The following is a 14,524-nucleotide window of genomic DNA, read 5'->3' as shown; positions in this document are numbered from 1 at the left end:
CTTATTTTTTGTATTTTATTTATTTACACGAGAAATTGTCTTTTCCTTTTCTTTATTTTTTACACGGATTTTATGGTTTTGTTTCTATTTTATTTTGTAGAATTTATTTACGCCAGGTATTATTTATCATTTATTTTTAACGCGGATATTGTTGTTGTTTTTTTTACATATTTCATTTATTTTTAACTGGATTTTTATGGACTTGTTTTCAATTTATTTTTTTTTCAATTTATTTACGCCAGGTATCATTTATTTATCATTTATTTTTAACGCGGATACTTGTTGTTTTTTTTTTTACATTTATTTTTTGTATTTTATTTTATTTATTTACACGAGAAATTATCTTTTCCATTTGTTTATTTTTTACACGGATTGTTACGGAGATTTGTTTTTATTTTATTTTTCAAAATTTATTTACGCGAGGGATTAATTTCTTATTATTTATTTTAAACACAGATTGTTGTTGTTTTTTTAATTTATTTTATAATAGGATTATTTTATCTAATTACGCTAAGGGTTATATTTTCTTTACACGGATTTTTGATGTTTTTTATAAATTATTTTATTTTTATTTACACGAGTATACATGTTTGCATTTTATTTTTTACTCGAATTTTACGCTAGGGAATATGACTGTTTTTTGTTTTATTTATGTTTTACACGGATACTAATTCTTGTTGTCTTTATTTTATTTCAATTAATTTTATTTATTTATGCGAGGGATTAGTTTCTCTATTTTTTTTTTCCATATGCATGACCTGTTTATGGTAAATGAAAATGATGTGTAGGCCACAGGTGTTTATATCACTATTAGTCTTTAATACTTTGAACTTTAAAAAAAAAAGATTTTTTATAAAATGTTCTTTTTCCAAGGGTTATTGATTATTCATAAACCTAGTCGAAGTAGAACAAGTAGAACGTTAACCCAATTTCATTTGATTTCATTTATTTCAAATAATAAAAGAAAAGAGAAAACAAACACAGATTTTTTTGAATGACTGTCTGAGAACCAGAATATTTATTTTTGTATGGTCTAAATGAACAGATAAATGAAATAGAATGAATGAAAATTTAATTACAAAATACTAATATTTTCTATAGGAATGCATCTTATAAAGAGATTAAAGAAGTTGTTTTCAATATCATATTCAAAATATGCTACAACTCACTGCAATGGATGAATGTACAGCCCCAAAATTAAAAAAAAATATAGACTAATATGTACATGTCAATTTGATTGTTTACTGAAATCAAAAGTTAATACAGTGTCATTATACTAATACAAGACAATTTCAAACCTAAAATAAATTGAAACAAATTGATTGGAGTTTACACAGACTTTGAAAGAAAATACCAAAAATGGTTTATTTTCTCTTATATTCAACCACAGATTCGAAACTCTCAACCATGAAATCAAGCATACCCAATATAAATTGACTTTCATACCCTTTGAAGATAAATTTCATCATGAATACTGTTTCTTTAAAACTATTCAGCCACAGAGTTGAAACTTTTCGCACATGAAATAAAAGCACAAATGATATAAATTGACTTAAATTACTGTATATAATTATTCTGAATTCAAAAAGTTAGCCAACGATTTGACTGGCATCAAGCATGACGAATATACATTGGCTCCAATTAAAGATCCCTCCATGCATTTATACCTAAATTGACAATGTATTCAAAGATTTGAGAACTTCAAACACAACGCACCATAAATGCAAATTGGCACTAATCCTTTACACAGGTTCTTTAGATCTATGATACATTTATTCCAAAATTTGACAATTTATCTCTAGATTTGAGAATTTCAAACACCATGCATGCATCATTAATGCAAAATGACTCAATTTTTTTTTTATACACAGACTTTTTTTTAGTCAAGCATATTGTCTCATTAATTGATTTATTTGTATTCCATGATTTGATTTTCAATCAGTTGTAGCTTTTCTGTACCAGAATCTGGCTCTACAATCTTCACTACAAGATATAAACGCTGGACCTGTTGGTGAATGAACAATACTTCTTACTACTCCATTATGACCTGCAAATACATACAAAGAATTACATTATTTATTATTGATTAAATTGCATGTTCTATTATTTATTATTGATTTAATTACAAGTTATATTATGTATTATTAGTAAACAGGGATGAAATAGAACTAAACATATATGGACCAATATAAAGAAATTACATTTTGAAATGGAACTAGAACTCGACATATCACTATTCTTTGGCATCTCGAAATGGACACAAATGGGTCGCAACGCATATAATAATGTAATATGAATGGATATAAACTGATTTATATTCAATCGTTTCTGTTTTTACTGTAATTTCTAATCAGTCATGTTCGACGAAATATGTGATGAGTCAGAATTGAATGTCAGTCTTTGGCGTCTGGTTATTTCAGTCTACACCGGTAGTATTCTCCTACACGGGATATGTTTAGCCTTATTCATTGAGTCGCTTCATACATATGCCGCTTGAACGGATTTTGCACACAATTTGTGGGCTAATTTTAAAATTTTCATTTTGTCTTAAATATTGAATATCAGAAGCCCATCTGTCTTCAGTAAGATCACAACATCAATGTTGATTTAAATTGACCAATAAGTCGTGTTTGCAATGTTGAAGACTGTGGATGATACAGAGTTAAAGGCTTCATTCCTTTAACAGTGATGTTTTTTTACATTGAGTTTTGTAGCTCATGTTGAATCTGCTAAAGCCTACTAACTAGCATGTAGTCCCAGTGGCGGCAGAAGATGGTGATACCATTTGTGTGATTATGAAAACCGATTTATGAACATTCCATTAAAAACAAAAATGTTTTAAAATAATTGTATTTTAACTGAATCTGTGCAATGTTCAACAAAATTAAGCTTGGATATAAGTCGCCAAAGTTCAACAGAATTCGGCCTGGAAATAAGCTACCTTTCTCAGACAATGTCAGGTTTTTGTCAGTTTGCTGCCCGAGATTTATCTTTTGTTGATATTTTTAGTACGTGTCCAACACAAACTTCAAAATGTGAGGTACAACTAAAATCACCATATATATTGGCCAAATTTCTCTATTATAATTGCACACATAGCAGGTATAGCAACAAAAAAAAAGGCTTTTAGTCTTATGGTATACCTGATAGTGCTGGCACGGTATATCGTTAAATCGATGTATCGTGATTCACCTTCTCGTGAGCCTCTAAATTGATTTTTTTTGCTATGTTTTTTTTCGGCACTTCAGTAACTTAATTAAACACACTTAAACTGTTTTGGTCTCTATTTTGATCCATATGAATACCGTGATATAAAACAGTTTTATTTCTTTGACTTTGACAGGAATAAAAATTCTCGCCATAAAAATTTCAATTATTCATTTATTCTGCTGTTGTCTTGGTAAATAGTGACCTGGTTATGAATCATGATATGAATCATATCGTAGTACCTGAATCGCAATGCATAACGCGTTGTGACTGCAGTCGCAATACCCAGCACTAAAACCTGATGTAATTTACTCTATCTATAAAGGTGTTTGATAAATCCCAAATATTCTTTGTTTTAACTTACCTAAAGCTAACAATCTCTGACGTTCAGCATTTCTCGAGTCCCAGCAACATAAACTTGTTGTTTTTTCATCAGGAAATAAAACTGTAAAAATAAAATAATAACTAAATTAACTCTTTATAAAGTAATTTTGTAACTCAGATATTAAATGGTAATCAAAAAAATGCATGCATTGTCAATCCAAAAATATGTCTTCAATCTGATAAATAAACTGTATTGGATTGTACACATTGTTAGCAATGTATCATGAATCATAAATTTACTATTATATTTTTTATCTCATCTAAGTGTTTGTATTAGAATCTGGCTCTGCTAATGGTTTTCGTTTATAAAGACACCTTATTGTCATGGCTTCATAAAAAGACACATTATTTTTGTGAACTTGAGGCGTCCTGTCAAGTGTATTAGGAACTAGGTCTGATTATAGTTATCATATTGAGAGACATTTTGTTAACTTGAGCTTTTCTTCGAAAAGTGTTCCTGCCATGAACATATATATATTGTCAATCCAAAAATATCTTCAATGCAAAAAATAAATAAAATGATTTAATTTCTTTGATCACATCCTTGAACAGTAAATCTACCATACTCATAAAATTTGAAGAGAGCTGAACTCCATAGCACAATATATCCTGTTAGTCCTAGCAGTCACAATCTGAATTATTGAGGGAGCCTAAAATTATTTAAGATCATATACCCACTTCCATCAACCCCCATGTACATACATTCAGAATAATTATCAGCTTTTTTTTTTTTTTTTAGAGATTAGGGAGAGAGAGAGAAATGGGGTTTAACGTCCACTCGACACAAACTAGGTCATTTCGGGACAAACATATGGTTTAATTTTATTTACATAATTCGCTTGCGCTTAGGGGTCTTTAGCAGTGGGAGGAAACCGGAGGACCCGTAGAAAACCCACGAGGTTGGGCAGGCGACCCTACTCCTTGCCACATACAACCGTGGATTCGAAACCACACCAGTCGACTCAATGACAGACTTTATGATACAGCGCGCGCACGCTAACCATTCAGCCATCCAACCCCCCTTTTTAGAGATTAGGAATATAAAACTGACATTTGACACCAATTTTGGTCCTAAAAATTGTTTTGACATTGTTGATATCAGCTAAGTTGACAAGTGGAGCTCTCAAATCTGATTGCTCAAAATTAGCATGTGGGTTTATGGTCCCAAGTGTTTATAAATTATGTAACTTTACCATAATTTTCTGTATTAGATGATTTGTTTTTGACACCAATTTTGGGCCTAACAATTGTTTTGACATTGTTGTCGTTAAAGAGTTGACGAAAGGGGCTTTTAAAACTGATTACCCATAATAAATTATGTAACATTACCATAATCTTCTGTGTGATTGAAAGTGGCTCGTGTTCGATGCTCCATTCTACCAGTCGCTCCGGCACCAGTATAAACGATTAAACAACGATTGGTTGACAGTTCCCATAGTTTAACCAATGAATCTTTACCACTAGATAAAACATACTGAAAAAGGGGGAAAATAAATATTTTTAAATAATTCATACTAAAGACACGAAAAAACCTGAACAGATTTCTAGACATATTTAAAAACAAGGAAATTACTCTGTAAGCTCATAATTAAATTAGTATTCTTGTCCATCATCATAACTAATTAACAATATGTTTCTAAGTCCTAATATCAATTTTGTATTAATTTTGTAACATTTACGGCTTTATCTGACTAAATTACATTGATCAGTAAAAGGAGACTAGAGCTCAGAAAGCATATACTTTAATTTTTTTAGCATTTCAATTAACATTTTTAAAGTGTTATAGGCTTAAACCATCGCTACACCATATTGAACTTTTGTTCTTTGGGAACACCTATTCAAATTTTTCTTCCTTTATGTTAGGGGCGGAAAAAAATATTAAAACAAAAAATGTTTGTCTGCTCTTCTCAAAAGCTTTTAATTCAAAGTTTTGTATGTTTGAAATCTTAAACAAAAATATTGTTCCTGGGACTAAAGTGGATATTTATTTATAAAGACCACGTAGACCCCAAAATTAATTTAGTTTGGCCTTGGAAGCAATTTACCTTAGAATTTCTTGAGAACAGAACTGATGTGACTTCTCTTGAATCGTGAGCATTTTTAAAAGTATTAAAACACTTCTGACTGACTCCATCCCATAATTTAATATCTCCGTCTTTACTACAGGTTACAAACATATTGGCATTCGGTGACCAACTGATCTAAAATAGTAAAAAAAAAAAAAAAACTGTAACCATGGTGATATTCAATATATATATAGAGAGAGAGGGGAGAAATGGGGTTTAACGACCACTTGACACAAACTAGGTCATTTTGGGACTAACACATGATTCTTAGCAGTGGGAGGAAAACGGAGGACCCAGAGAAAACCCATGAGATTGGACAGGCGACCCTACTTCTTGTCACGTACAAATGGGGAATCGAAAACCCCGCCAGTTGACTCAATGACAGACTTTATGATACAGCGTGTAAATGCTAACCATTCAGCCATCCAAACCCCTGATATTCAATAGATAATCCAAATATTTCTGCTCACACAAAAATTCGAATTTGAAGGTTTTCAAAGCTATTTGTTATATGTTACTGGCCAGTGATCAGAAAAATATTCAAGTTGTTTTTCAATGCCTGTTCAATTGTTTTTCAACTTTTGTGATCCGCTGCTGTGTGTTTTATTAAATCTTTGAAAAGAGAATAGTTTTTAAATAAAATAATAATTACTGGTGGATAACCCAACGCTGCCCTGGTTGTGTTTGCAACTCTGAAATCGCAAGTGGTTGGCCAACGCCACCTAGCCTATGTTTCTCCCCAGTCCAAGCTACCCCTATACACCAAATTTCAGCCTCGGGACAGCCCTATTGTAGCCGTCAAACCTGAACAGACAAACAGACGACAGTCAGAAAATAGATGTATATACATCTGTATCGACTGCTGTGAGTTCTATTAAAATTTTGAAAAGATAAAAGTTTTTTAAATAATAATATTGTACATACATCTGTAACTGGAGCTGTATGTTGAAATGAAGGATTATTGGCTACATAACATTGAAATGTGTTCACATCGTATAATCTTACTGAAAATATAAATAATTATTAATTACAACCCTGAAACTGTAATCTAATCAGTGGCCAGGAAGATATTAAGAAGTTATTGTATCTTATCAGTGTAAACTTGCTGTATTTACTGTAAATCACTTCAGTCCAGTAGGTTACATACTGTCTCCTTTTATTCTATCAAGATAACCACGCAAAAAATATAGTCTTGAAAAAAAAAGAGAGTCATAGACAGCATTCAAACTTATCTGAAAGGAAACATTGTGGCCTCTAAAGACTGGACAGGCAAAATTATTCTGGAACAAAAATAGCCATTACACTCAAATTCAACCCATTTGTCGTCTACTCGTAAGTTCTGAACAAGATTCTACAAAAATTGTGGCTTCTTGAGATCAGACATGCAAAATTATGCAAATTAAAGGGGTAGAACTCCAGAAAGAAAATAGGGATTGTGCATCAATTTAATCCCAATAGTCATCTACTGATAAGAATCTTCAACCAAAGGTTTGAAAAAGATTCGTCAAAAATTGTGGGCTCTACGGAGCGGACAAGCAAAATTAAGCTAATTAAAGGGCTATAACTCTGGAGTGAAAATATCGGTTGTGCTCAATTTCAATCCCAAACATTGTCTACTTGTAAGAACCATTATCCTAAAGTTTGAAAAAGATTTGTAGAAAATTGTGTCCTATAAAGAACGGACAAGCAAGTGTGGAGAGATCAACGGACAGGGCAATTGCATTATACGTCCATACCTCATGTTCAAGACTATTGTTGCTGAGGACTTTAAATCATAAAATCTGAGTCAAGTATTTGTGGTTCTGCCAAATGATGGTTGTACTAAGAATGACACTACTGTTGAATTCATGAATGTTAAATAATGTTTTTAAGCAACAAATCCACTTTTCTTGTTAGTTAATGTAGTTTGTTTGTCAAGAAAATATTTTAAAATTTGTAAACAGTATACCCAAATTAATATTCAACTTTACAATTGATGAAACTTACATGTAGGATGATTGACACCAACTAATAAATATTCTCCTGATGGATGAAATGATATACAACGAACTGGACTGACTTCCTATTAATAGAAAATATACAATTTAAATTTAATTCCAAATTTTGTTATCGTTTCGAACAAACCTTTCGTAATAGCTTGTTTTAGATTTAGTTTTAGCATATTTTAATATTCTCAGCCAAAAAATTTTCTCCACAAAAATACTTTTGATTTTCTAAAATACTACATTTGATTTTTTTAAAAAACTAGGCCTACTATTGGTTTACTAAAGTAATAGGCTTACTTTTAATTTTCTAAAATACTAGGTCTACTTTTGCTTTTCTAAAATAAAACTTTTGCTTTACTAAAATAAACCTTTTGCTTTACTTAAATAAAACTTTTGCTTTACTTAAATAAAACTTTTGCTTTACTAAAATAGCAACTTTTGATTTTCCTAAAATGTTTTAAAATAAAAACTTTTGATTTTCTTAAAATATTCTAAAATAAAACTTCTGATTGTCTAAAATGATAGTTTTAAAACATAAAATGGACTGATACTACATGTACATACCTGTATACTTTTGTAGGCTTTTTTAACTGATGGTTTGGAATATTCAAAGAATTTTATACTGTAATCCTTGCTACCAGAGGCCAAAATCTGATGGAATGGGTGAAAATCTAGGCAGCTAACTTCCTATGAAAACAATGATTAAACACATGAATATCTCCAGTTATAAAGATGTGGTCTGTGATAAATGGATGTTTCCAAGTCTTACAAATCATCGACAAGAACTAACAACAGCAGTTTATTTTAAACATTGCCCAAAGTGTTACAAAAACAGACTGAGATAGAGAGAAATGGGGTTTAACATCCACTAGACAAAAACTAGGTCATTTTGGGACTAACATATGGTTCAATTTTATTTCAATAATTCGCTTGTGCATAAGGGGTCTTTAGCAGTGGGAGGAAACCGGAGAAACCCACAAGGTTAGACAGGCGACCATACTCCTTGTCACATACAAGCGGGGAATCGAAATCACGCCACTTGACTTAATGAAAGACCTTATGATGCAACGTGCACACGTTAACCATTCGGCTCACCCAACCCCCCAAAAAGAGACTGACAAGGAATTATATGTTATATTTTGACAGAAGAACGCTCTTGTCTGTCGTTGTCTTTTTTTAGTAGGATCTCTGTTATGAGTGATCATCATGTTATGAGTTGATGTACCATAGTTTTGATCAGAATTGCTCTAATTTTTCAGATTATGATGGACGATGTTAGGGTTTATCAAAGATTTATGTGAAAAGGGGTGGCTCATGCATTAAACCTTACACACCTAATGTTGGAAATCTCACTGAACAGAATAAATGCAGATGTGGCGTGTCCTCAGCAATTTTGTTTCAATAATTTGCTTGTGTGTAGGGTTCTTTAGCAGTCTGAGGAAACCGGAAGACCTAGAGAAAACTCACAAGATTGGACAAGCAACCTTACTCCTTGTCACATACAAGCGGGGAATCAATACCACGCCACTTGACCATTCGGCCACTGAACAAGGTTGGGATCCACTTTTTTTTTATATAACTACTGTTTTATAGGGCCCTATACTGCTAGATGTCAAATGGGAAGAAAACCTTGTCTGATGTAGCTATCATATATTGACTCAGGGTAAAATGAATCAAACAGAAACTTGAATAAAAGTTTCAAAGTGTAAAAAAGATACTTCTTTTCTTCAATAGTTCTACATGTACTTTAAATTTCCAATCATTTACTAATAACTTACATCATTATGGTCATACAATGTCCGTATTACTGGGTGATTTTCCATTTGTTGCTGAGGTGTTTCCATGGCGATCATTTCAGCTGGAGTGGCACTTTTTGCTAACATTCTTTCAACATCTAGAATCTATAAAATATATTTATCTAAAATAATTCCCTTAGAATCTATAAAATATTTCAAATAATTCCCTTTATAATAACACATTTTTTACATTTCAGATCTTTAAAACTTTTTTAGAATTTGTGTTTAATAAAATGACCTTAATCCTTTTATTACTGGTTACTATGGTCACCAGCTGACTGAACTTCACTGAAGCCTATTTTGATTACAGCTATTCTAAGAATAAAACTGGACCTGGTAGCCAGGTCCTACAGAAAGTTTAAGATGAGTGATGACCTGATAAGCAGGCCCCAGATAATGACAATTTGGGTTTGGTCATTGTGGTATCCTTTTTACGGTGGTCATTCATATTCTAGGCTTAGATGTGCCTGATCAACGGTGACCAGGACACGCATAAAGAAAAGGTTAAAACTAATTAAATCTCCTACAGGTGGTTATAATTTTTGGTTTACCTTTATTGATGCATCTTCGGAACCAGTGGCAATAATCTGACCTAAAGAAAACAAACAAAACAGACAGGTATCATGTACAAGGCAGAAGATGCATACATTTTTCAAAATTTAAAGACACATTTCCAGATCTCACAGGGAACACTTGACAAAAGTGAGTTTGACCGTGTACTGTAACAGTTTGGAGAAATAGCCCAAATAATTTGTCTGAAAGTTTCGCCTCAAAATTTTGCACCGTTCAGGAATGATTTTATGTGATTCAATTATATGGAAGAACTGAAACTTTTCCCAACATTTAGCATCCTCAGCCGATGACATAAACACGCCAGTACAACCAGGGTAAAAATCTTTTGATAGGCCTCTTTTTAATCCTAGCGTGGATTAAGCAGTGAAAAAATAGATAATGATCTGAAAATGCAAATGACGATCAGAGGCACAGAAATAGTATACCTGAATGATGAAAAGCTGCCGTCCTACAAGCACCTTTATGAGCTGTGACATAACAAGTTTCATACAGAGCTGCCTCGGCTGATATAGACTGAACTATAATAGAAATAAAACAGTTTAAAATTTACTTTATATTGTTATTTTGAACTACTAGATTAAATATCTGTTTTAATTTATCATAAAATGGTTGAGAGAGAGAGAGAGAGAGTTTAATGTCCACAACACAAACTAGGTCATTTTAGGACTAACATATGGTTCAATTTTTATTTAATTAATTCGCTTGTGTGTTGGGGTCTTTAGCAGTGGGAAGAAACTGGAGGACCCAGAGAAAACCCACAAAGTTGCACAGGTGATCCTACTCCTTGTCATGTACAATCGGAGAATCGAAACCACACCACTTGACTCAATGACAGACCTTATGATGCAACGCGCGTGCGTTAACCATTCGGCCACCCAATCCCCCTAACGTATAACTGAAGTTATATACATTTTGTTTATCTGTAGGCCAAATAATCCAGTCTCTAGTAATTATAAGAAACAAACTAATGTGGCTCTATCTCAAGAGCCTCCAATTACTATTCAGAAATAAAACTAATGGAAACAATAAGACTACAGGCCACACCTGTACAGAAGACCACCAGTGTTAGAACCACCAAAACAGCGACCAATGCCTCCTGGATCTTTTTTTTATATAAATTGAATGTACTTTTATTATATCTTTCTTAATGACATTAGGAAATATCACAAACTAGGTCTCCATCATAAGTGCTTAGGCTAAGTGGTGATTAAAAGTTAAAACCCTCAGCCCAAATCCTTAAACCTATAATTAAGGAGTCTTAACTCAGCATGTTGGAATTTCCGGCCTTCCCAACCATCCCTAGATGTATGATTTGTGTTTAATGCTATATATTTATCCAAAATTCATTTCGATTTGAAAAACTTAAATTTTTTTTAACAGTTCTATAACTATTTATGTGAATCTTCTTTGAATGCAAAACTAATGTTCCTTTATGGATATGGGTTTAGAAGAATATTACATTAATTAATAATTTTACCTTCTGTTTCAAATTCTAAATCTATTCCAGAACCTGGAGCAACTGTATCTGCCTGTTTCTTCTCATTTTTCTCTGTAAATTAACAACAAATTTCAAAATTACAAGACACCTACTTTAAGAATCTTGTTTATGGAACTTATAACATTGATTTTATTAATAAGATAGTTAACAAGACAATAGTCCTTTTAGTAAACAAGATAATTAGTACTAATTACTAATTAAACGCAATATTGACTAATAATGCATTAATAGAAAGAGAGAGAAATGGGGTTTAGTGTCCACTTGACAAAACTAGGTCATTTCAGGACTAACACATGGTTATTTTTTTTTCAATAATTCGCTTGCGTGTAGGGGTCTTTAGCAGTGGGAGGAAACCGGAGGACCCGGAGGACCCGGAGAAAACCCACGAGGTTGGACTTTATGATACAGCGCGCACGTGCTAACCATTTGGCCACCCACCTCCCCAATGCATTAATAACACTCCTTGACTAATAATGCATTAATAATACTCTTTTATTAAACAAGATGTACAAATTTTCTATTTAAAAAGAAAATATTATCACTGACAAAAATATTTCTGGACTATTAATCATTGTTATGTACAAAGTATTACCATCTTCAAGTTGAAAAGCTACTTTGGTTATCTGTAGCAGACGGTCTGATGGAGGACATGTTGGATGTGGCTTAAATATTTCACACAGTTTAAAAGCTGGCTCTTTATAACCATCATAAAATAACTGACTGAAAATAAAAGACAAAAAACACATAAAATAAAGGGTTTTATTCTATAACTACATGCAAATACAAGCAAATATCATTGAATACAGCCATTGAATAACCGATGGTTGTATTCAATGGCTTCCACAGGGACTACTTTTGTCAGAATGACGTCACAACTGCAACCACTGTTTTTGTAAAAAAAAAATGGCGGAACCTATGATTAATTTTGACGTTATTGATGCTGATGCTTTTATAATCTAGATAGTACAGTGCCCTCAGAACTTAATGACAATTGAATTTGTTCTTATTTTGAGATTTGCATATGTAGTTATATAATTATAGAATATAGAATAAACACAGAACTCAATGACCATTGAATTGATTGAATACTGCTTGGGTTATTCAATCACAATGGTTCACTTGAGTGTATCCCTGCTGCAATACTTAGTACTACTACTACCGGTATACATACGTCGTATATAATATATATGTGGTTCACGTGTGCATATGCCAGAAAGACCTATGCTATAGTATACCATCTCTTATCTTCATAGCTAAACCACTAAAGTCACAACAGAGATAGAGAGAGAGTGAGAGAGTGGGAAAGAGAGATCAGAGTGAGAAAGAAGGAGAGAGAGATGGGTATAACTCCACTGGACACAAACTAGGTCATTTCGGGACTAATACATGGTTAATTTTGTCTCAATAATTCGCTTGCGCGTAGAGGTCTTCAGTCCATGGGAGGGAACCAGAGGACCCAGAGAAAACCACGAGGTTGGACAGGCGAACCTACTCCTTGTCACGTAGGCCTACAACCGATGAATCAAAACCACACCAGTTGATCATGACAGACCTCATGATACAGCGTGTAGGTGCTATCCATTCGGCCATCCAACCTCCCAAAGCAAAGCCAAAACATTTTTTCACACCTGCTCTGCACAAAATTTACTTGTATTTTGTGTTTATTGCCTATGCCATATATGAAACGACCACTGTGTTCTTTATCCTAACTCAAACTAATTTAGGAGGAAAATTATAGATTTAGATTTTGCAAGCAAATTGTTTATTATTCAGTTTGGGAGTAAATATTTCAAGGCTAAAGTAGATAGATTATGATAGAGTCGATGGATCAGAAAGATACCGAAAGAAATGCAGTGAGAATTTGGGGTTTACAATTTCGTTGGCCCGTTTAAATATATCAAATAATATAACCTGATAATCAGTCTGTAAAGTTGTTCGCGTCGTTTAATTTCCAAGTCGCCCATTGTTGTACAAACTTGCAGACAATAAAATAACGTGCTTTTGTTTACAATTTTGTAAAGTGCAAAACCGGCGAAAACACACAGACGGAAATGAAGACCCGATCTACCAGTCTAATATTTTATTTTATTTTAACATTGGAGCTACTAATATTTCTTTATTGTGGAGTTGGTGTTTAAAACAGGCTGTATGACAATGTTCAGAAATTATATATAGCTTGATTTACGATCGACACTAGGTAATATTCGGACAGTTTTATAAATAAGTAATTTGTTTATCCAAGACAGGACATATATATAATCCATGGGAGGTAACCCTTATTATTAAAAATAGCGTAAACCGGAGTTGCTTCCCTTATACCATAAACGATCTATTTCTACGGGCTTGCTTGCCAGAAAAAAACCTTTTAAGCATAGAATGAATACTATGGTTAAAAGATGAAATATTTTAACATTTTCAAAAAATCACCAATTATAAATAAAAAATGATAAATAATAATTTTAAAAAATGAAGAGGGTGGATTATAACTTTATAACGATTATCCTTTCTTTATTCCTTTTCCATGCTGTAAAATGTTTTTATGCAATAAATCCCGGTGGCATCCACGACATTATTATTAATTAATTTAACATTAAATGATTTTTCAATTATCCATTTTTTTAGAAGTGAAATTTTGTGTTAGCCTAAGGCTACATTCATTTTAAAAAAAACCAAGGAGGCCAAATATGTGATTTGAAGCAAGGCCTGGAAAATGCACAATCAACAGAAATAATAGCATCTTATAAAATTATAATTTACATCGATATGAAAGGGGCAAAATTAGCTTGGCAATGTCTATAGTTTCAAATCAAAATTACATACATTGATTTTTGGATTAAAAAGGATTAGTGTAAAGGGATAGGAGTTTCTCGGTGTCTTACTTTCGAGCGTAATCTTTGTATTGAATAATATTCTCGGATCCATGTAGTCATAATGACAGACCCTAAAGGTCGGGGGAATGCCCCATCTAAAATTTACCATTCGGTGCATCTAAACAACGCATAATTACAATTGAAA

General features: G+C 32.5%; 1 protein-coding gene across 1 annotated transcript; it reads right to left on the bottom strand.

Annotated features, from left to right (window-relative positions):
- Window positions 1–985: 985 nt before the first annotated feature.
- LOC126827843 (cleavage stimulation factor subunit 1) lies at window positions 986–13,589 on the bottom strand. Its single transcript, XM_050557409.2, has 13 exons — window positions 13,421–13,589; window positions 12,102–12,229; window positions 11,489–11,560; window positions 10,437–10,529; window positions 9,990–10,030; window positions 9,421–9,543; window positions 8,207–8,329; window positions 7,644–7,719; window positions 6,582–6,661; window positions 5,637–5,792; window positions 4,921–5,065; window positions 3,572–3,652; window positions 986–2,047 (listed from the first exon to the last, which is right to left on the bottom strand). The coding sequence occupies exons 1-13, from the start codon at window positions 13,471–13,473 to the stop codon at window positions 1,935–1,937; spliced, it is 1,284 nt and encodes a 427-aa protein (XP_050413366.1). The 5' UTR covers window positions 13,474–13,589; the 3' UTR covers window positions 986–1,934.
- Window positions 13,590–14,524: the final 935 nt, after the last annotated feature.

This window comes from Patella vulgata, chromosome 7 (genome assembly GCF_932274485.2).
Source record: "Patella vulgata chromosome 7, xgPatVulg1.2, whole genome shotgun sequence".
NCBI classification, from domain to species: Eukaryota; Metazoa; Mollusca; class Gastropoda; family Patellidae; genus Patella; species Patella vulgata.
This window is presented reverse-complemented; position numbering and strand designations above follow the sequence as displayed.